This window comes from Nomia melanderi, chromosome 2 (assembly GCF_051020985.1).
Source record: "Nomia melanderi isolate GNS246 chromosome 2, iyNomMela1, whole genome shotgun sequence".
Classification (NCBI taxonomy): domain Eukaryota; kingdom Metazoa; phylum Arthropoda; class Insecta; order Hymenoptera; family Halictidae; genus Nomia; species Nomia melanderi.
Genome location: NC_135000.1, coordinates 14,368,194 through 14,389,755, shown reverse-complemented (window position 1 = coordinate 14,389,755; position 21,562 = coordinate 14,368,194). Strand labels below are relative to the sequence as shown.

Here is a 21,562-nt window from a genome sequence, read left to right as displayed (position 1 = left end):
ATAAATTATAGTTTTATTAAAAATTGTGCTACTAAATATATCGCATTACCGTGTCGTGTGTACATAACGCCATCTACAAATGGTTCTGTTAACTATGCAGAGCAAAAACAGAATCCCACAATTTATCATTGCATTTGAATGGATAATACATGAAAGATACATAAAATTTGTTATAATAATAATAATAGTAATAATAATAATAATAACTGTATATTAATTAATTACAATATACATAACAATTAATAATGCATTGAAATATAAAACAATTTTTAAAAATATTAGTTTAACTGCCATAAGGTAAAGTTGTTCTTTTTAATTTTTTAAATATTCTAATAAATTTATCTTTCTATTATACATAATAGTAATGATATTAATTTTTCCGAATATGTATATCGTTAATAAAAATCATTAAATTGAAGGAATTAAAATTTCTACTCCACGTTTAATACATTATTTTAAAAAAACAATTTCCAAATACGAATTATTGATCAATGATAAAATAATTAGCACAAGTATGTTGTACACATAATATAGTATGTATTATAGAACGTATTTACAACGATATATTTACATTGTCATTACAAAAGTTGTGTTAATAGTACCACAGACTATATATTCATCGATTTAGTTAACCGCATACAACATTCACTCACCCATCAGCTAAAATAAACTATGCTTTGTTCCCATTCACACACCTAAAACGCTCGTTAAAACAACGCTGATATTATTCTCGAGTAGACGCATGGTCAGATTTCGCGTTGAAAATAATTTAAAACATTTAATCTCACGTATTGATTTAAGTGACTATGAATTCTCTCGCGCTTACTTATGACTTCGTAAAAAATATAAATCTATACAAAAAAAAAGAAAAAAAATTAAGAGAGAAAAAGAAAGGGACAAAGAAAAAGCCGTACGATAAGCCGTTTAATTAATTAAGATTAAGTTCTCGCATCTATTGCACGTAAGGTTTCGTTCAATTCGTGATTTTACGCACGTTCGTCGTAATCTAGCATCATTGATGTTATTCAACAATCTGATTCTCTTCGCATGGTAGTGACGGTACTACAAAGTCGTGTTAATCAAATTTCTTTCTACACGTGCACGCATAATTCCATTTTTTATTTTACATTTGCATACGTGGAAAGGAGAAGTACACATATTTGTATACGCAGAGTGGACCTATAAACTATCACCATCTTAATCGAACAGTTATTATGGTTAAATACCATTTAATAAACAAAAGAAATCGTTATAGGTGAAATAAAATTTCTCAATGTAATTTACTTCTTTAATGTATATAAAGTAGACCAAGTCGAATCAAACCGTCCTCTCTTTGACAATGAAGAAATAAAAACACTTAAATATTAGTAATAATTAGTCGAAAAGAATTAAAAAATTTTTTTTTTGCAGTTTGAAAACGAGAAATGAGGAATATAATTCGCCATATAACAAATGTAGGCTGGATTCTTATTTTAATTCGATTCGCCTTGGTCTACTCCATTGGAGGTACTGCGGTAAGCACAGTCGTTAGATTCGAAAACACGATAAAGTATATTGCTTTATGTCGTTATAATGTTTAACACAGAATCATTGTTAATATCTTCCTTGGTGAAATTTTTCATTTTTGAACGACCTTTGGCCAAAGAATTTAAAATTCAGATATGAAAATCACAGAATATGGAATAAACCCTCAATCCTTTATATTTTACCTATGTAATAATGGATATTAGAATTTTACTATCAAACTTAAATTATCAAAACAGTTTTAATAATTTATAAAATAAGCATATATCGTTTCGTATAGTATCGTATAGAATATTTGTGATAGTTATTTTTATTCCATTATTCCATTATTATGTAATGATATGTTTTGGTCCACTCTGTAAAATGTTTCATATTCTCCGCATTCAGCTAAAATTTACTAATTAACATTTTTAAAAATCAAGACATGATTAAAAAACATTTTTCAAAAATACTTTTCGAAAAGTTTTGTTAGAAAAACTCAGGACCATGAAGTAAGATTGTCCATTGATAACTACCATTTTAGAAAACAATTTATTTTGACATTTTATATACTGTTTATGGCAGTTTAACTAATCAAATTACTTAAGTTGTTTTTAGTGGAAAATGAAATTAGTGAATTTAGCTGATCGTAGAGAATGTGATAAATGGCATTTCATTAATAAAAGATTTCTAAGCGAAAGTTAATTTGATTCTCGATGCTTTCGCACGCTCTTCATTTAAACAGAAAAGAGCTCACGAAACTGCCAAGAAACAATTCACGTTTGCTCGCGAAATCTTTCACTTTTGGGATTCGTGTTACATTATGAAACAGCTTGTACACGCATGAATCTGCTACGAGTATTAATAAACATTGTTCCTGTTCACTCGAGGAGACGCTTTACTTACAAACATAAATAAGACTAATTACAAAATATTATTCATTTTTTTGCTACCGGTTTACAAAGATACCTTTGACGCGCAGAAAACACAAGTCCGAGTGTTTCCTGGAACAATAACAAAAGAACAAAGTGTGTGATTGAGAGGAAGAGAGACGGAAGCAGAGAGAAAAAAAAGAGGGGAAAAGAGATTTTCTTGAAAACGATGTTCTCATTTCTTCTTCATCGTCAGACTATAATATCGAGGTTCGAATCATTAAATTAATATCACTAAACGACATATCAACTGATTGAACGTTTGGACGTTAGATGCTACATTTGAGTTGATTAAAAAAAAAACAGGAAAAAAGGTAAAAGAAGGAGAAGAAGAAAAATATGAAAAAAAAGAGAAACTATCCGGAGTATTGATAAAAGTCTCGGACTGTTACGTATATGTATATATATTACTGCATATTCGTTAAAAAATGGACAAATCACGCGTCGGATTGCACGTCAATTGATCGATCGGAATTCCCATCGTCACCAGTATAAAGTTATTTACGATCGTTAGTACGGAAGCACTTGTTTCGAAAATTACACTATCTACTAGTCAAAATTTGGCACCAGACGACCGATGTTCTTCCGCTTATGCTTGAACCCTGCCATCGATCAGCTTGTCCTTTACATTGAGCATAGGCGAACAGACGCTGAAACTAAGTTCGATCGGACTGAATCGAACCGACTCATAATAATATCTCTAACAAGGGAACATACTGAAATTTATTCGCTGATTTTTATGAAACCTTGGTAAAGAATTGGCTCAAATATGTTTGAGATATAGTTTTGTTTATTAATTATCATTCAGACTGAAGGAGTGAAGACAAGAAAGAGTGAAGCCTTCAAAGTTGGGAGTTGAGAAACATATTTAATATATTTGTGAGACTATTAGAGTTAAAATTAATAATTTTCCTAAAGATAAAAGAGACTTATATTTTTAATAGATTTACATTTATTGTAACAATATTTTTGATAAAAAAATAGTATTTTCTTTTAAAGTTAAAAAATAGATTTATTATTTCGTTACGTATAACATCCTTCTATTATCATCATTTTTTAGAATATTCAACCAAGTATCTATGTTTTTTATTCTAAAATTTAAAGACTATTTTAATTTTTTTAATATGTATGATGACTGACATAAAAGACACATTTCAGATACATTTGCAAGAAATATTTTCTACCAAAATTTCATAAAAATCGGCAGATATAATTTTGGTATGATCCTTTGTAAGTCTCGTTCATAAATCGATGTACATATTTTGAGCGATTAGTAATACTATGAACTCAAAGATTCGTCTTTTCGATTTTTACAAAAATTTTCTGTGGTAAATTATAGTGTACCACCAGTTACTGAACGTATCTCCCCTGTATCGATAATCAAGAAACCAACTTTAATAGTAAGTTTCTATCACAATCAAAGTTCTAAACAAAAATTTATGTTTCGCAAGAAAGATGACCAAGATCTTCTCCATGAAAATAGATCCCCGCACAAACTTATTCCAGTTATCAGTTTTCAAAATATCTTAACCCTTTAGTTCCCGATGGTATCGCCTTGGAACATCATATTTCAATATCAGTAAAATGCGAATCAGAGGACTATTCGCGAAGCCACCAGTATAATATTGATATAGCAGTAACCGCTTATTTTTTCAACAGTTAGAATAGGATTGTTTATAAAAATATTTACTTTTGTTAAAAATGATAAGTTACTTAACGCCATTTGAGACCTAAAGGGCTAAACTGTGTTTTATGATAATCAAATGAAAGTTGTACAGTATAGTATAGTTTTAAATTAAATCTTGTGATTTTATTACAAAACCTTTTCTAATCAAATCATAAACCTTTGCTTCGAACACGTAATTATATTATTTATTTTCAATCTTCTTTCGTTCAATAAATGCCAACAAATTTCACATTCGTAATGTTTCTATCCTAATAGGTTCCGAAAAACTCAATAATACAACAACTGTTATGGAATTAAAGTCGAGTATTCCAATTTAAACCATATGAAAACATTCCGATGTTACGAAGATACGGTAGCATTGGATTTGCAGCGAATGAAAAATCTCGGAAAGTGGAGTGAACATATGTAGATCAGAAATATTATTTAAAAATCGCTCGACCATACGAATCGACGAGTTCAATAAATAATTCCGTTGCCTAATAATAGACTGGCGGCAGCGTTACGAGAACGACTAAAGTCCGTGGTCCAACTAGTATCATGTCAAGTATCGAGTAGTTGGAAACGTTAGAACGCACGATGATTCGTCGTTAAAGGTTACTCGATCCGTCGTGGCTCGAATCAATCCACGAGCCGATGATTATTAAAGCCGATCCCGGCTTGAAAATCCAATTGGACGGTTGTCGTTTACACGTTCGACTCGATCCGTAGCGCGGCGTCCGCGCAATGCTTACTAATCACGGGGGACGATCAGTGGCAACCGCAACTCTTGACGACCATGTTTTTGTACTTCTTCAGTATAACGTTGCTTTCGTCGAGAAAATACAGCACGGAGATCGGTGAGAGCTTGGTAGGCGCGCAGCACGGCTTTGGTACCTTACCAGGACTCACCAGGTGCACCAACGTTTGGACGATCGCGTGATTGGTCGCGTTCATATGAGCGTTCAGAGGGAAATTGCATTCACCGCTGCAGTAATATGCGTCGTACCCGTCCGGTGCTATGATCCAGTCCTACAAAATTAAGAGAATTCAGTAGAAAATGAAGAGAAACATGAAAAATGAAAATGCAGAGAAAAATGGAAATGAAGAGAACAAAATATAAATTTGCTGTCTTCACACGGATATTTGTGATGTTCTTTTTTAAGTTTCATTTGCATAACAATACAGCTATTTACAAACAGGTGCAAATAAAACTACTAAAAACGGCCTTATAATAATACTTTGGCAAAGTAGCAAATTCAGTCTAGCTTTTCGCTTCGCAATGATATAATAAGTTTTATATGTATATAGTTTTAGTAATTGAGCTTTTGTAGTTCTAATCGAGGTATCTAGATCTATCACAGGTAAAAAATGGCAAGAAATGCGTTTAATAATGTTTTAGTATATGCGCGATGTCTCTAATCCGCAGGTGACACTTGTACCATTGAGCTATACCATAAAAGCGTTGATTGCAAGGAAGTGGAATTTGATAACTATTTAAATACTTATGATAGCTATTGAAAGTTTTAAGTATTATTCGAAGAACTCTTTTTTCCTTATACTGATTAGCAAATGAAAACTAAATTTTTGTGCGTTACTTTTTAATCGCCGTGTATATATTATATCATTGATTTGAAGAATCTGCGATATGTAGCCGAAAGATTGAGACGTTGTTGCGTATTATGATGTAATTTGACACATCTTATTTACCTGCCACTTTAAGTCCCTGAAGCTAACGTACAGCGTTTGGATTTTGCAAGTCTTCGAATTGTACTGCACTCCTGGATCTGAAAAATAATGAAATTCAATTAATATTTTTTAGCATGCTCTTCTGTTATTCGTAAAGTTATTTTATTATAATAACCCTTTTACAATGAAATAAGATCATGGTGATATGTGTAATAAATTAGAGTCTTTTTTCGACGAATTATTTTATGCTCAAAAATGCGAAAACAGTCTGTTCACACGTGCTTCCGTCTTCTCAGAAGTTGGGTAATAAAGTCTAAACTAAGTACGTGCACCATCGTGTTAACGTTTGAAATGATTCTATAACTCAAGGGACGTTGAAATTCCTTCGTTAAAGAAACAAACTCGAACAACTGCAAACACATGCACTTCAAAAATAGCGTTAAACACGTCAAAATTAATTGCAACCATCATTTCTTCTAATAATAAATATTTCCTTCTTTAAAAATCTTAATGGATAAGAAAATACACATCAGAACCGATTGTATACTTTTTTTCAAAATCGAAGCACAAATTCTTATAGTTCAACATATTTATTATCTAGACCACAAAGCTACAATTTAGAAATAAACAATGAATTTTTAAAGAATAATACTACACAGTTATCTGATGAATTATAGAATATTATTTTAATGCCTAACAATTTCAGTTTAATTATATTTGTAATATGAATAATATACATAAATATTTGTTATCTTTAATTTTGAGTTGTTTATTTAGGTTTTTTATAGAAATATGGTAGAAAAGTATTTTATTTTGTGATTCATAAATGAAAGATTTATTATCGATAAAGAATGACACAACATCTTAACTCGACAATTTTTTGCTTAACAGCTTTTTTTTGGGTGAATGAAAATCCTTGCGAAAGGGTTTCAAGTGAAGAAATTTATTGGTACATTGGACGTTACCTTCCAGACTTACCGGTGTACGGATTATTCCGATAATCCAAACTCGAGGACTCGCTCTTTTTTCTTCTCCTTGCGTCACGCTTTTGTCGTACCTTTTTCTCCCTTATACCAGAACTCTTGAAATATCCCACCATGAAGGGTTGTTTATCCGGATCGCCTCTAAAACCGACGATCCCTATGTCCTCGGGTCTCATCTCGTGTACTGAAATCGCAAAAAACAACAAATCTCATTAATATTATTTAATTTTATTATATTACATTTATCATATTTCATATGATCATTAACAAATTATGAATGTTCACATATTTAAAAAAAAAGGATTTCACCTAGGCATCTAAAATCCATATTTTCTTTTCAATGTAATAAACCTCTTAACACTTTACCTAAAGACAATCTGTTAAACTTCTTAACATTAGTGCTATGTTAAAAAGTATGTAAATAATTAATCTGAACAATGAAGAACTATCTAACAATTAGCTATCCTAAACAATTTTTTTAAGAATTAATTCATAATTCTAAAAGAAATTCTCAAGTCATATTGTTTAAAGAAAATTGTTGGTTCACAAATCTAATAATCAATGCTACTAAAAGATTGGCATCTACACCAAACAAAATCTCACATATCCATTAACACTAGAATTACCGTACCAGTAAAAATAATTGGTTTCGGTTCTTTTGTTTGAATTATTGATATCTTAAAAGCAGTGAATATTAGACATGATCTTAAAAATAAATAGTTTCACTTTAATATTATAATGAATGTCCGAAGAAACTCAAAATAATCTATTACAATTTTTATAGTGATTTCATATTAATCGTATTAAATGCTCGGTAGTTCGAGTGTTAAAAAGAGATTTAATCTGGATAAGTGAAGTCCACAGTTTCCTTTGAACTCGATAATTTTTTCAATAAACGGAGGAAAATTTATAGCTACGCCTTTTTTTCGCTTTGTTTGCTTTGATTCACTTATCGACGAACAATTTCGGAATACTCGAAAACTTTCCGCCAGCAACGTCACGTATCTATGCATTCGGCGATGGTTAATTACTCATTCGATTCCACGAGCGAAACACGCTCAGCAATGATCGCGTTCGCGGGTGTATTTATTAGAATGGCCTGCCAGGTCATGGATTAGAATTATTAATAGCCAACCTTCAGGAATATTAACTATTTAAGAATCTCAACGGCTGTATCAGCCGACTCGATACGTATCGAGCCGTTCACTTCGCCGATATAGGCGACAGCTCACGGTTTCCCAACACGTTGGCCCTGCAATTAAGTCACCGGTGTACCGTTGCACGTTTAATTAATTGATCGTTCCGACAGCCGGCATGCCGATCGCTCGATTATTCTTAATTATCTTTACGCGGCATGCATAACGATTCTGGCGGAGGATATCGATGGAATGGCAGAAGGGGGAGAAGGTTCGTAGAAGTTTTCAGTGATCAGCGTAAAAGCCGGCCGATTGAACGTTTCGTAATGTAATCGGAACTTGAAAAAGTTGTGACACTTGTTTATCATAATTACTGAAGCCGCGTTAATATTCATGCCGTAAGAATTATATTCCTTAACAGTGTACACCGCGACAAAAATAGAACCACTTTACATGCATTAGCATAGTGTGTCGCAAGTTGTTCCGCAGATCCATAATGGTACTGATATTAACATTAGCAACATTAGTCGAAATGTGACGGTAATATCGTGAATGTTCGAACGACTTTTGCTGATAATATTGAGGATTTATATTTTTTATTATTTTAAATGAATGAAAGAAAATGTAAAGCAATGGTGACTGTACGAATGAGTCAGTCATAATGATAATTGGTGTAGTAGATTCATTCTGAACTGTGAATGGTTGTGAAAATATATAACGTAGATTAAATAAAATAAGCAAATTGTTTAATTGGAACTATAGAAGGGTAAAAGTAGCTATCCTTCATTTTTTTACCTTCATTTGTTCCTTAAAAAGATCATAGTAAAAGTTAATCTCGATTTGGGTCGAAAAAGATCCTAGGGCTTGATCAGAGTTAATAGACTAGTTGTTTATTGTTTTCTTTTATTTTAGTAACTTTTGTTGGATTGCGTAACATTTAGTTGTAGTATTTGTTTTATTATGCATAGTTAAACAGTTGTAAGCAACAAACGTAACGAAGAAATACTCTTGTCAAAATAAGCCTTGAGGAGATGTTAATAAATTGTAAATAAGTATATTTTGGATTAAAAATTATTATAATGAATGTTGTAAATAATTTTGTTTAATTTCAGGAATACTATTTTATAATATTTATAATAACTTCTTTGGTCCACTATGTCGATTTTTCTGAAACAATATTATAGTAACACTAATGGTGCTTTGACCTTTATTACTACTGTTACTATCATTACAGAATCATTATTTTAACACAGTATAACTTCTCCATCTTCATTAAAATAATGACTAAAATAATGAATGAATGTTACATCACAATGTACTGATCATCTCTAGTACAAATAATAAGATTGTTTAAATATTAGTAATACTGTTATATTTTCTAAAATCTATGGACTACCCATCCGACGAATATCTTTTTCAAAAAATTTATTTCATTTAGTAATATGTAACATTCTACTAATAATTGAAACTCTCATTAAAAACCCTATAATGTTTTAGATTCTAATAATACGTACTACAAAAATATCGAATGTAACAAGCAAACGGTTAACTATAATAAAGCTACAATTCAAACTAACAAATTGCTTCCTCATTCCAAACAAAAACATATCAAACACTCCAAACGATTCAGTAAAACTTAGAAACGACGAACGGCAAGGAAGCGTCTGGTCGCGGCTAAAAATACCGAGCAAGCCGAGAAACCAAAGATAAGGTGGCATTGTCGAGAGCCAATTGTTGTTCCGAAAGTGCACGATCGAATCTGTTAGTCAAGCCGCATCGCGGCCATAGGGAAATGCGTGAAAACTATTCGAATGGAAATAAAGAAAAAAAGCAGACGGCCAGAGGGGGGGAAAAAAGACGAGGTGCGCGAGACGTAGCGGCGAATCGACAATTACAACGGAAAAAGGATTTTCAAGAGAAACCGATTGTCATGCGACTCGCGGCTGGCACCTCGCGCAATATCAAAATTCGAACGAAAGGACACGCGTGTACGTGCGAGCAATTCAAACGGTCTCATTGTATCCTCCGTGACCAGCCGGGGAGACTCGTCCCTGCCGGCAACGCGTTGCTGCGTATATGCAAATGATCGTTCTTACGAGCACGACAGCGCCGAGTTCGAGAAAGCTAGTAAATTGGCTCGCTGGAATGCGCATTTGCCGTGATTGCAGCGCGGACACCTGCCCCGCTGCACTTTGCGCGCACTGCGTTACAGAATCGACGGAACCTGCTGACGGCGACGAAGTTCCCGAAGACGAATGCGACTGGTCGCCCCGATTAGAATTACGGTCCAGTCGGCGCGAATTGAAAAAAATCGAACGGTAACGACGAGGTATACTCTTTCCTGGGCACTCGTGTAATCCCCGAGCATGGAACCCTTGTTTTATTCACCTCGCGACCGGAATAGTTTATTGCAGTGGTTTCCGAACTTTATGTCACTACGCCTCCCTTTGCGTTGAACGCGCGGATTTTCCCTAGTCTGTAGCATCGGAGCGCATATGAATGACTCACTTGCTAAAACAATTAACTCTGACTTCTGAATTTTTAAAAATAGTAGTGTCAAAGCACTTGATTTACTTCTAACTATTTATATTTTAAACAAATTTCTCTATTAATAAGGATCAACACCAAATGACGACATTTTTTTGCCCATTGAATATTAAATTATTTATTTCAAAAGCCAATCTAAATAATTCCATACTCTAATCTAAATTTTTACTGACTTTATTGGTGTGTAATAAAAATTAGTTAAGAATTTTTTTCATGCAGTAGTGTAATACAAAATGATAACAGTAAATTGTTTATTGTATCGTCACAAAAACAAATGAAATATAAAAAACATTTAATCTGTTATAGACAAACTGCCACTGAAGCAGTTACTTGCAAATTTTTAAACAATTGTTTCAATTTTAGTGTCAGTTTTTAAAAAAGGGGAAAACATATCGTTATAATATTATATAATGAAGTTTTTCTGTAATGTAAAAAAGATAACGATTCAGTTTCATATCATTTTTACTTGCCAAATCGATTAACTGCCTTAATCATGCAAAAATTGTAGTAATAATAACGATTACTTCAAGGATATTCTATTTTATACATTTTATATGTTGTTAAATAAAATATACATCTGTAGTAATACATTTTGCGATGTTTATTTGAATTTATAATCTAAAAGGAATTTTAAAAAACATAGTATATTATTTTATCACTTTTCTCCAGTTTTTGTTTTATGGAGTTAATCGATTTGGTAAGTAAGCTATTTATATATGCGCGCCACCTTTTGAGGTATTATAACTGGAGCGCATATGAACAAGAACACGAACATTTTTCAATATTCATTGAAACAAGTTCATTGAAGAAAACCCACAAACGTTCAAAACAATTAGAATGTGTGTATTAACTTTATTGCACTAAATAATATTATGAATTCTTTGTTTACGCCACTTTGTTTTTAATTTTCTATACGTTTTGAACCATTTTTCATTTAGTACAGTTGGTTTTGACAAATGATTTTTTTAAAGTATAATATTTGTAAAAATTCTGGTGATACTCTACTTATGCCCCGCAATGTACTAGGTATATTCTCATTTAATAAATTAACTGCTACATCGGTTCCTCGTAGTTCATTTATTTTCATTATCTGAGCATTTTATGGAAAGCAGTAAATAAATTTAAAATATTTTCAAATCGCTAACTTGTTAACTGTGGAATTCAATTTCAAAAATCTCTAATAATGCTCGCAATGAAATCAAATAATTAAGTGTATACTCGCCTAACGCAGGCCACATGTACCTATAATATATTCTAACGATAGATTACAGCAAAACGAAGAAGAGTTACATGTTTATTCGAAATAATAAATAATTGATCGTTAAAATAATTAGTATCATTTTGATTTGAAGTTGACGTGTATACTCGTTGAACGCAGTTAACTGGTTAAGGATTAATACGAAAACTGAAAAATACGTGACTGACAGAATAATAACTTTTCGCATTTGCCAATTTGGACATCGCTGGTGTACGGGGAATCGCCTCCAGCGATGACGCGACTCATTTAAGTTCCTTATTTACGAATATTGCGTTCCCCTTTAACACCGTCGTCGGGCGATCGTATTACGTTTGCGTGCATTGTCACTCTAGACATCTCGAATGCCTTCGACACTTTAAACCGTGAGCTTCTATGTGCTAAGTTGAAACACCTTGATACGTACCGCCGGCACGTACCTTTCCCGGGTACGCACACATCTCGTTGGATCGAAATCAACAAGTAATTTTATCTTGCGACGAACCACAAAAGGTTATTTTTGAAATATAAAAACAATCGGTTTTATGTAGTTGGATTTAATAAAAGAGGCTTGTCTTAGAATTGTTAGGACTAACTATTCGTGTCCTAAAACTTTTTTCGCTGATTTTGGAAAATTAATTTATTAATTCCTTTTTAGATTCTTTTAATATTAGTAATTGTTTTACTGTGATTATATTTGGTATCTGTATGTATCGTGATTCTTTGAAATAGGGTATACACATTGACTAAATGTGTTTTATATTCAACAATTGTATTTTGTCAGAGTTTTGGTTTAATATCTAAAAGGTAATGTAATCTTGACTGCTAATATAATTGATTACATCTGTCTATTACAGATTGAAATTTATTATATTTTATTTTATTGTTGACAGATATGTACAGATATTTATTTTACATTTTGCTGTTCCTAAAAAAATATCCTATAGATATTGGAAATAAGAGTTTCAAAATCAAAGAATTGGAAAATTAGCTTGAAAAATGTTACTCATATAACTGCATCAATCAAAAATTTAATTTTGCCTAATATTCTACAATATATAATAATATCAGTATCATAATATTATCATAAATATGTGTTTACAAATGGAATCAAAAATTAATATTTGTATCTTGCCATTCATTAATATCTTATAAATTGAGATCGTTAAATATTTATAAAATACCATTTACCATTCTTCGAACAATGTTTCTTAAGAATCAGTATTGTTTGCATTCGCACGTCCTTGTACCTAATGTTTCAATTTGTCTCGATTTTCAACTGAAAACACGGTTCGACTTCTGTCCCGGTACAGTAAAACCTCAACCCTTCTGCATTTATCTGTCAAGGACCTACGCGCGTTCAGCGAGCATAAAGTTGTCAGAAAAAGAGTACTTTCTGTGGGCGTTGATCGGTGATCAACGAGTCGATGTCAGATCATTCTCGCAAGAGGAATAACAAGTTTTCATAAGAGTAATTTCCATACGGCCCGTTACATTGTCAGTAATGCGACACGCGCGGGTTACTGCTAATTCTGTCGATTTCCTTGCATAAATCGCATTCCCTGTTTATGTATACAATAGTATCTTTCGAACCGATCTCCCGTTGAACACCTGGTTCACGCCCACAGGAGTTCCAGCTATAAACAGGTTGTTATCTTCCTCACTTAATTTCGCAATTACCATATTTCATAAAATCTTTGCTTTTGGCCTCTTTGCCTCATTGCCAGTAAGTCCTTTGTTCATTTTCGATCTACCTTGGCTGTAACCTTCATTTTGCCTACACATTTGAAGAATCATTCAAAAAGTAAGAATACATTAGTAATAATTTTCTTCTTCTTCTTTTAAATTTGAAAGTATGTCATTGACAAAATAAAAATGCGACTGAGAAACGGAATGGTGAGAAAAGGTGGAAACGTGATTTAATAGTAAAAAAGATAGCAGCGTGTTTTACACTACAATAATCCAAAGCAATTACAAGTATACACAAAATTTCATATTTCCGTTCCTTTTATAATTAACATTTTGAAATTATAATTTTTATAATTATTTCTATAATATTAAATGATATATTAAATAATTTAGTATTAAATTATGTTGAGTTTATTATCTCAGTGTTATGTTAATCAAAACTGTTTAATGCTATATGCCACATTATAGTTCGTAATGTTTAAATATTACGAAATTGAATGAAATAAAAGTGAAAAAGGTTGCTATTTTCTCGGCATGTCCCCTTCATGTCAGAGGTTCAAGGATAAAATGATTTCTTCCTACAAAGGGGCAGTCCTAAATCAGGCGGCTACGGTTTCGCAATACTTCCAACAGTCAAGGACATAGAACCGGTAACATTGTTCGCCTCGCAATTTGTTTCAACTGGTCGAAATAATCATGTTTCAAGGACAGTTAATATACTACAAAAAACTTTATAGAATTGTATATAATAATTCGAATGAACAGATTAATTTACAGAATCTAATAAATTACTAAACTATTAAAAATTATTTTAATGTTCAATAATTAATAAACTAAAAAACATAACACATATATACATACATTAAATTAATTTTTTAGAAATTTTTGTAATATTTTGAAACTAAGAAAAAATGTAAGTATAAATTGATTATCATATTCTTCTAAATATATAATCGCACATGAAAGCAGGTAATACAATACAATTACAGTTAATATAAAACTATTATACAATTTTTATTAATATTATATCTAACTATTTATTATTTTAGGAAAAATAATAAGTGTGAATTTGCTAGTATTTCCTTCTGCATATGTTTATTTTATTTCTCAGACCAGAATGTTTAAAAAAGTTTCATGCGTAACATACTTACAAATGTCGTAATAGAAGCAAGCTTTAAACGTATGTATTTAATATTTACTTGGAAGTATAAATTTTCTAATTGTATTACCTGTAAATATATATACCGAGTGTCCTAAGTTTAAGATTCCAAACTCTCAACAAAGCTTATAAAATGATAAAAAAGTAATTATTCATTCACCGAAAAATAAATTCCATTATGGATGGCATTCCGAAAATGGCATCATTTTAAATATCAGTTGCACCTACGAAATTAATAATAAAAATAATATCAGAATAATAATAATCAGTTCTCTTCGAAATCAGTATTTCTGTTCATAACTTTCAAACAATGCATGTTCATATACCATTTTTTTCTTATTCAGACTCACAAAATACACTAACGAAAGTTAGTACCTTAACACTAAATCTACCGAACAACTAAATTGACTTTCTGAAATTCCTCTATAGAAACTCTAAGAGTGCATCTATCGAGACTTTAATTGATTTATAATTCAGATTGCGTATTGCTAAATAATTTATTTAATAATTTCTCAGAGAAACATCTGTTATCTTTTTAATGGAGCATTTTGACCAGACTGGTACTTGTTAAACCTGAGTCACACTGTGTAACATGTAAGTAAACATGTAAAGTATACAAGTTTTCTCCACAAATAACGATCCAGAAGTAGTTCTATTACTCGAAAGGCAAAGAAACAACTTCTTCGTAACAAAACCAATTGAAACTTCAGGGTATTCGTAATTCCAGGAACAATAAAATCACGCGAAAAACATGGTCGCACAGCGGCGACGAGGCGAACGCGCATTTTCCACGCAGAAGTCAAATACCTTTGTTACTGCCCTATTAGCATCCTGATAGCGACTCCATTACCACTGAATTAGCATTGCAATAAGTACGGTCGAAACACGCAGCGTCGGTACAGGCCAGCGCGCGATCCTCCGCCGGGCTTTTGCTAGAGCTCTCGGCGCGCAATCTCCCTCAATATCTTGATTGTCCAATAAAACGACGATCGTGGACATTTCTCTCAAACGGCGCATAAAATCTGCTATCTCGGCCGCGGGGAAAAAATCACCGGAAGAAGAGAGAAACCGCGCACGGTATTCTTGAATCTCCGCTAACCACAGCCTCCAGTTACCCATCTCTGCTGAATACAAAGGTCTTTAAACGCACTCGAGCGGACGATTTCGTGACTACTCGCGAACGAACTTTGTTATTATATGATCAAGCGCGTGAATACATTATCCGCGTCCGCTTTGCTTTTGATGTATTAACCCTTTTGCACTCGTATGTCATGTTAGAGACGACAATACAAATCTATTATATTTTATTTGTGATACTTCAAAAAATACCACACTTCAAAAGATTATAAAAACTAAATCTTATTAAAATAATAATAAATAAAATAAATATAAAACGTTTAATTCTACCGCTGTAAATTACTTTAATTAATTCTCTTAAAAAGAAATACAAGTTTATACCCAACAACATTGAAAATAAATCGTGTGCAAGGGTTAATTCATTTGCATCGTAAGGAAATATGAAAAAGAAAACCCCTATTGCTATTTTTAAAAATTTTATTTAGGTAGAAAAATTACAACAAGTAAAAAGAACTGCTATTAATCAGAATTACTACTTTCATTTCCGATAACATCTTCCATTTTTATTTTGGGGAAGGAACAAATTGTTATGTTCATTCTATGTAGATTAATAATTGATAATAGTAAAGCAAAATTTAATTTATATTTTAAAAAAATATAACACCTAGATTTCTCAAATTCAGTTTAAAATTTTCCTCACGAGTCTGACACGATATTGTGGATCAAGGGGTTAACACTGAACTAGTGGACATTTATTAGGGTTGTTATGTAATGCTTCTAAAAATTGTACATTTTTTTACGATTTCTTCAAGTTAATGTTTGATTAATTTTTTAACTGCGTTTCTTCTATAGAGAAGTAATTTGTACTTAAAATTTTATGTTCTCTTTATTTTATGGCATTTTGTTAATACCAATATAATAACTATTAAATTATTATATTCATAAATTGTCCATAAAATATTTTTTTTCTGATAAGTGCGTTTATATGGCTACATTGTTCAAGAAATAAATCTTTATGACAATTCTAAAGGAAAATTAAATATATAAAAATTAAGGTTTCGATATCGTTTCCAAATTGTTAAAAATTCATATTCGCCAATAGCAGCGCGTGAATCAGGTTTCTGTCTTTGTTTTTTTCACGGTACGTCACTGTACGCACTCGAACTGACCTGCCCCACGTGCTCCACTATTGGTGGATCATCATATGTTAGAGAGTTGTTTGACTATCAATAATTTGAAAACGAAATTAAAACTATAATTCTATCATTCTTAATTGTTTACTTATATTGTTATGGAAAATCATGTCTTAAGATTCTCCGGTTGCCGACCAATTTGCTTAAACTGTTGCTTAAAAGTTCTTTTTGTTTTGTATTGAGAGATATTTATAAAGAAAAAAAATCATAAATTTTTTGCACTGAAGAAAAAAGAACATAAGTTTCTTATATTAAAAAAATGTTGTTGCCAAAGTTTCTTTCTTTAAATGAAATTGTACTAAATTGCACCGCTGTTTAGCCTTCCTTTTATGATTATCATACTTTTTTCAAAGTTTTGCATTCAGTGTACAAAAATAAAAACCTTCAATTGTTTTAATTTTAAAAATGATGAAGTTATATATAATTAATAATTTTTACAAATCCACTTAATGGTCAAAGTAACAGGAATTGACAAGAATCATAATATCAAATGATTAAATAAATTATAAAATATAAATGGTTTACTTTTTCTTAACTAGTCAATTACCTAATAAACTTAAAAATAATAATCCTACACGATCCATTAAAACTTAATCTACTTACACTGCTATAAAAACTAACATATTAAAATAAAATCCTGAAACTGCCTATTAAAACTACATTGACCCTCCCTCATCAAAAGAATAATCGCCACAATCTCCGACCTAAAATTCCCATTACCATAAACCTGTCAAAATCATAAACTTCAGGACTCTCCTCTACATAAACTTTATACCCACAAACAATATTAGAACATCATTCAAACAGTACCAGAAACTCAGCTTCAAAGTCTCAAGACATAAACCCTCATTTAAAGCTAAGTAACTTTCATAGCGTTCATAGTTTGCTATTGCTCGTGTTTATGTAATCTATCTCCATAAAAAGTGAGAATGTAGCAGAGCTTAGTCCAAACTTAGCCCAGACGTAACCCAGAATATTCAAATTTTCATATTCCATCCTACACCCATACCAAATCAACAGAACGTTTTTCAATATTTCTTTATTTTTAATTTTCTTTCCAAGACTTCCTCCAGTCAAATAATAATTATCATGTTAAGATACTGATAAACAGACTTATTTTCATATAAATCCAGTAATCTTATTGCTAACTTTACCTAATGGCCAAATGTACTTTTATTGAACAGCTACACTGTTCCACACTAAATGACAACAATGAAAAACCGAGAATTCTCGTGATTGGTCACAACCTTCAAAATAGATAACACGAGAATTCTCATAATCCGTCAACAATGTAATAGAAGACAGTTTTTCCTATCAAACATTACAAAAACTACTACACTTTAGACATTTTACATATACCCTCATTCCACACGCATTCTTTACAATTCTACACTTTCAAATTTCCGAACGCATAAAGATCCAGAATCCCTCGATAAGGATCGCTAAAAGCAGTTCGTGAACTTGTTGGCTTCACCTATGAAGTCTCGGAACAATTACCAAAACCGTATCTGCAAACCAGGATAGAAGCCGTGAAATAAATCTCGAGGCATCTAACGAACGAGGTTGGCTCTCGTGTGCAGTGATAACGAGGTGTCGCAAGTCTCAAGAGCGAGTGAGCGAACGATCGAGCGCGCAGTTAGGTACACACGTGGGCGTATCACGCGGAGGTGTGTAGCCGGTCTTTAGAGACAGAGAGATAGCCGGCTGGTACTTTCGAAAGCATCTGGTTTTCTGCAACCGGGAGGAAACTTCCTCCGGCTGGGGGGTGGAGAGGAGAGGAGAGGAGAGGAGAGGAGAGGAGAGGAGAGGAGAGGAGAGGAGAGGAGAGGAGAGGAGAGGAGAGGAGAGGAGAGGAGAGGAGAGGAGCGATTGCAACCGCGTGACGGCGAACCAGTGCAAACAAACCGGGGTCTCTTAACCGGAAAGAAGAAGAACAGGAGGGACAGATCGAGAGGAAGAACGCGAAAGAGAGAGAGGGATGAAACGGCAGGATATACGTGTGCGAATGCGTGTCGCAGCGGGGGAGGAGGAGAGGGGGAGTACAGATCCGAGGGAAACGATCGAACGAAAAAGAAGGAACGATCGGCGACGGGACAGGAACGGGAAAGAAAAAGAACGAGGGAAACGGAGGCAGAAATTACCGGGGAGAACGGAATCATGACTCTATGTGTACGCGACACTGGGACCCGTGAACGTGCACGCGCGCTACGGACGCTGTTGCGGCCGCTTATCTCGGTGTTTTATATTGAATGATCAAAGGTAAACCGGTTGCGCTCGCGGAGAAGAGGAATAGAATCGGTGAAGAGTCGGAGAGAGACATGATACAAAAAAAAGTTGGAGGGAAAGAGAGAAAGAGACGAAAGAAGGGAATGAGAGAGGAATGATTGGGATGAGATGGAAGAGGAAAATGAGAAGGGGTTGAGAGGGTGAGAGGGTGAGAGAGTGAAAAGGGGGAGAGGGGAAACAGGATTGGAGGGAAACGAGATAGAGAGGGGATGGAAGGAGAAATGGAAATAAGAAGGAGAAAAGGAAGAATGGAAGAAATTGAAAGGGAAACAAGGGGAGAAATCGAATTATGAGGATGATTATAAAAGAAGGAAGGTGAAAAGCAGAGAAAAGGATTGGAAAGAGATCAGGGGGAGAAGTGAAACGAGAGAATAAAAAGGAAATGAGAAAGACTGATGAAAGAGGACATGAGAGAGAATAAAAAAGAAATAAAAAAAGAGTGAACAGGCAGGAAAAGAGAAAATAGGAAGGAAGAAAACAAGATGAGAAAGAAGTAAGGGAAATGGGAGACGAAAAGTGAGAGAGAATAAGGGAAAGAAGAGTGGAAGGGGTTGGGGATGTGTGGTCAAGGAGAAGAGAGAGAAACGAACGAAGAGAGGAGAAGTGTAGAAGAGAGAAAAGTGGGGGAAGGAAGAAAGAAGAAAGAGTGACGTGGGCGGAGGGAAACAGGGAATGATGATTGGAGAAAATTCATATTCATGTACAGGGTGATTCACGCAATTGTTTCAAGCTATAACTCCGTTACTGTTACAGTTACAGTAAAATGTCAACGGAGAAAAATACATGGTTTTAGCGGTACTACATCCGTAGGATCAAGTTTTTTTCAGCAGTACAATGATGCATGTACAATCTACAAATGCATTATTCTTTTAAATAAAAATTTATACTCTTTTTATACGTATATAAATATCTCTCGCCGTACCCTGTAAAAAAGTATTAAGGTACAATAGAAAGTTACTGTATCATAAATATAAATATACAAAATTAAATGACAATTAGATTATCAATGTAAGTAACTAAAAGTATTTCTACGATATAGTGCCTCAATAAATATAATATGTTGTTGTTTCGTCTTGTTAAAATTTATTGTTTATTCCTAGATTTATTGTTGAATAATCTTATATTAGAAATAGTTGAAATCGTTTAAGTATCCTCTATTTTAGAACGAATCGGAAAAATATGACAGATAATTTGTTCACTTATAAGATAAATGAAACTGTTATAAATTTAAACTATTCGAACACTTATTCTTGTCGACTATCAATTACGAATGGAAAGACGAAACATTAATGCCATCGTATAAAAGTGAAGAATTTTCAATTCCACAGTCACGAGGAACGCTAAATTAATACAGACACTTGAATGGATTAATGTTAGCTGGTAACACTAATTCAGTTTGTCATTGCAATGCGCATATCTCATGGGCAATCTGAACACTTCACAGAAAATTAGCTTGCGATAAAACATTCTAAGTAGAATCATTCAATTGTTCAACAGTCGTGATTCAATTACTGTCGCAAATAGGATACGTCGATCACTTCTCATTCCTGAAACAATCATTTAATCTTGCAACCTTTACTGACAGAGTATCTTTCAAATAAATCAAAAAATAAGAAAAATTCGGGAAATGCAACAAGATTTTTATCTTATTTCCAAGTTTTTAGAACTTCTCGATGTAAAGATAAATGTCTCCCTAATTATAGAAAACATTAATTTTATATGAAGTATCACAACTGGAAGATTATAGTACGTATAATAATGAGTATTAGACGAAACTTTACAAAGGCATAAATTATTCAAAAATTAAAAAATCTAACATTAATATCTTTGATAATTCTCTATGTTATACAAGATTGCAACACAAAAGTAGGTTTGCATGTTTTCACTAAACCTAACGCTACCACCACTCTCATGTTACATTCACCAAAAATGTTATTTATTTCAAACTTTTACCCTAAAAGTATTTGAATTAATTTTCTAAAATCTATTTCTACCTCCCAGAATTGATAACAAAACACTTAATCATTTCAGTGCATTTTCACAATTACTAAAAGACAGATATCTATTGTTTTCCCTGAGTAACCCTGCCTCATAGGCCAAGGGTCAAACAATTCAGAGCAAGCGTTCCGCTTAATTTCCTCAGGAATCCTATCACCTCACGCATTAGTGGCTCCCCAGGAAGGTTTACCGAATTCCGATATAAAGATCATCGATACGTGTTGACGCTTTCGTGGTGTCCAGGACACACCCGAAAACACGTGTTCGCCAAGAATATTAGCCGGTGATCTCCGTTAGCCGGCTGTTTTTCGTATGTTATCCCAATAAGATTTAATCGGTCAAGACTACCAACGTTCTCAGGCTAACGTGGACTGATCCAGCCGAATCCTCCGTTGGAGGGAAACGAGAAATCATCAATGATCTAAAGCTCATCGGCACTGGGGCCAGCTCATCGCCGGCTAACAGGTGTACTT

General features: G+C 33.0%; 1 protein-coding gene across 1 annotated transcript in view; it reads right to left on the bottom strand.

Moving 5' to 3' along the window:
• Window positions 1-517: 517 nt before the first annotated feature.
• The window catches only part of gbb (glass bottom boat), a 77,482-nt gene continuing 56,437 nt past the window's right edge, over window positions 518-21,562 (bottom strand). The window contains exons 4-6 of the mRNA XM_031988180.2: window positions 6,766-6,954; window positions 5,809-5,885; window positions 518-5,130 (exon numbers count right to left, since the gene is read on the bottom strand). Coding sequence (XP_031844040.1) covers window positions 4,870-5,130; window positions 5,809-5,885; window positions 6,766-6,954 — 527 coding nt within the window. The 3' untranslated portion in view covers window positions 518-4,869. The remainder of the gene's footprint in view (window positions 5,131-5,808; window positions 5,886-6,765; window positions 6,955-21,562) is intronic.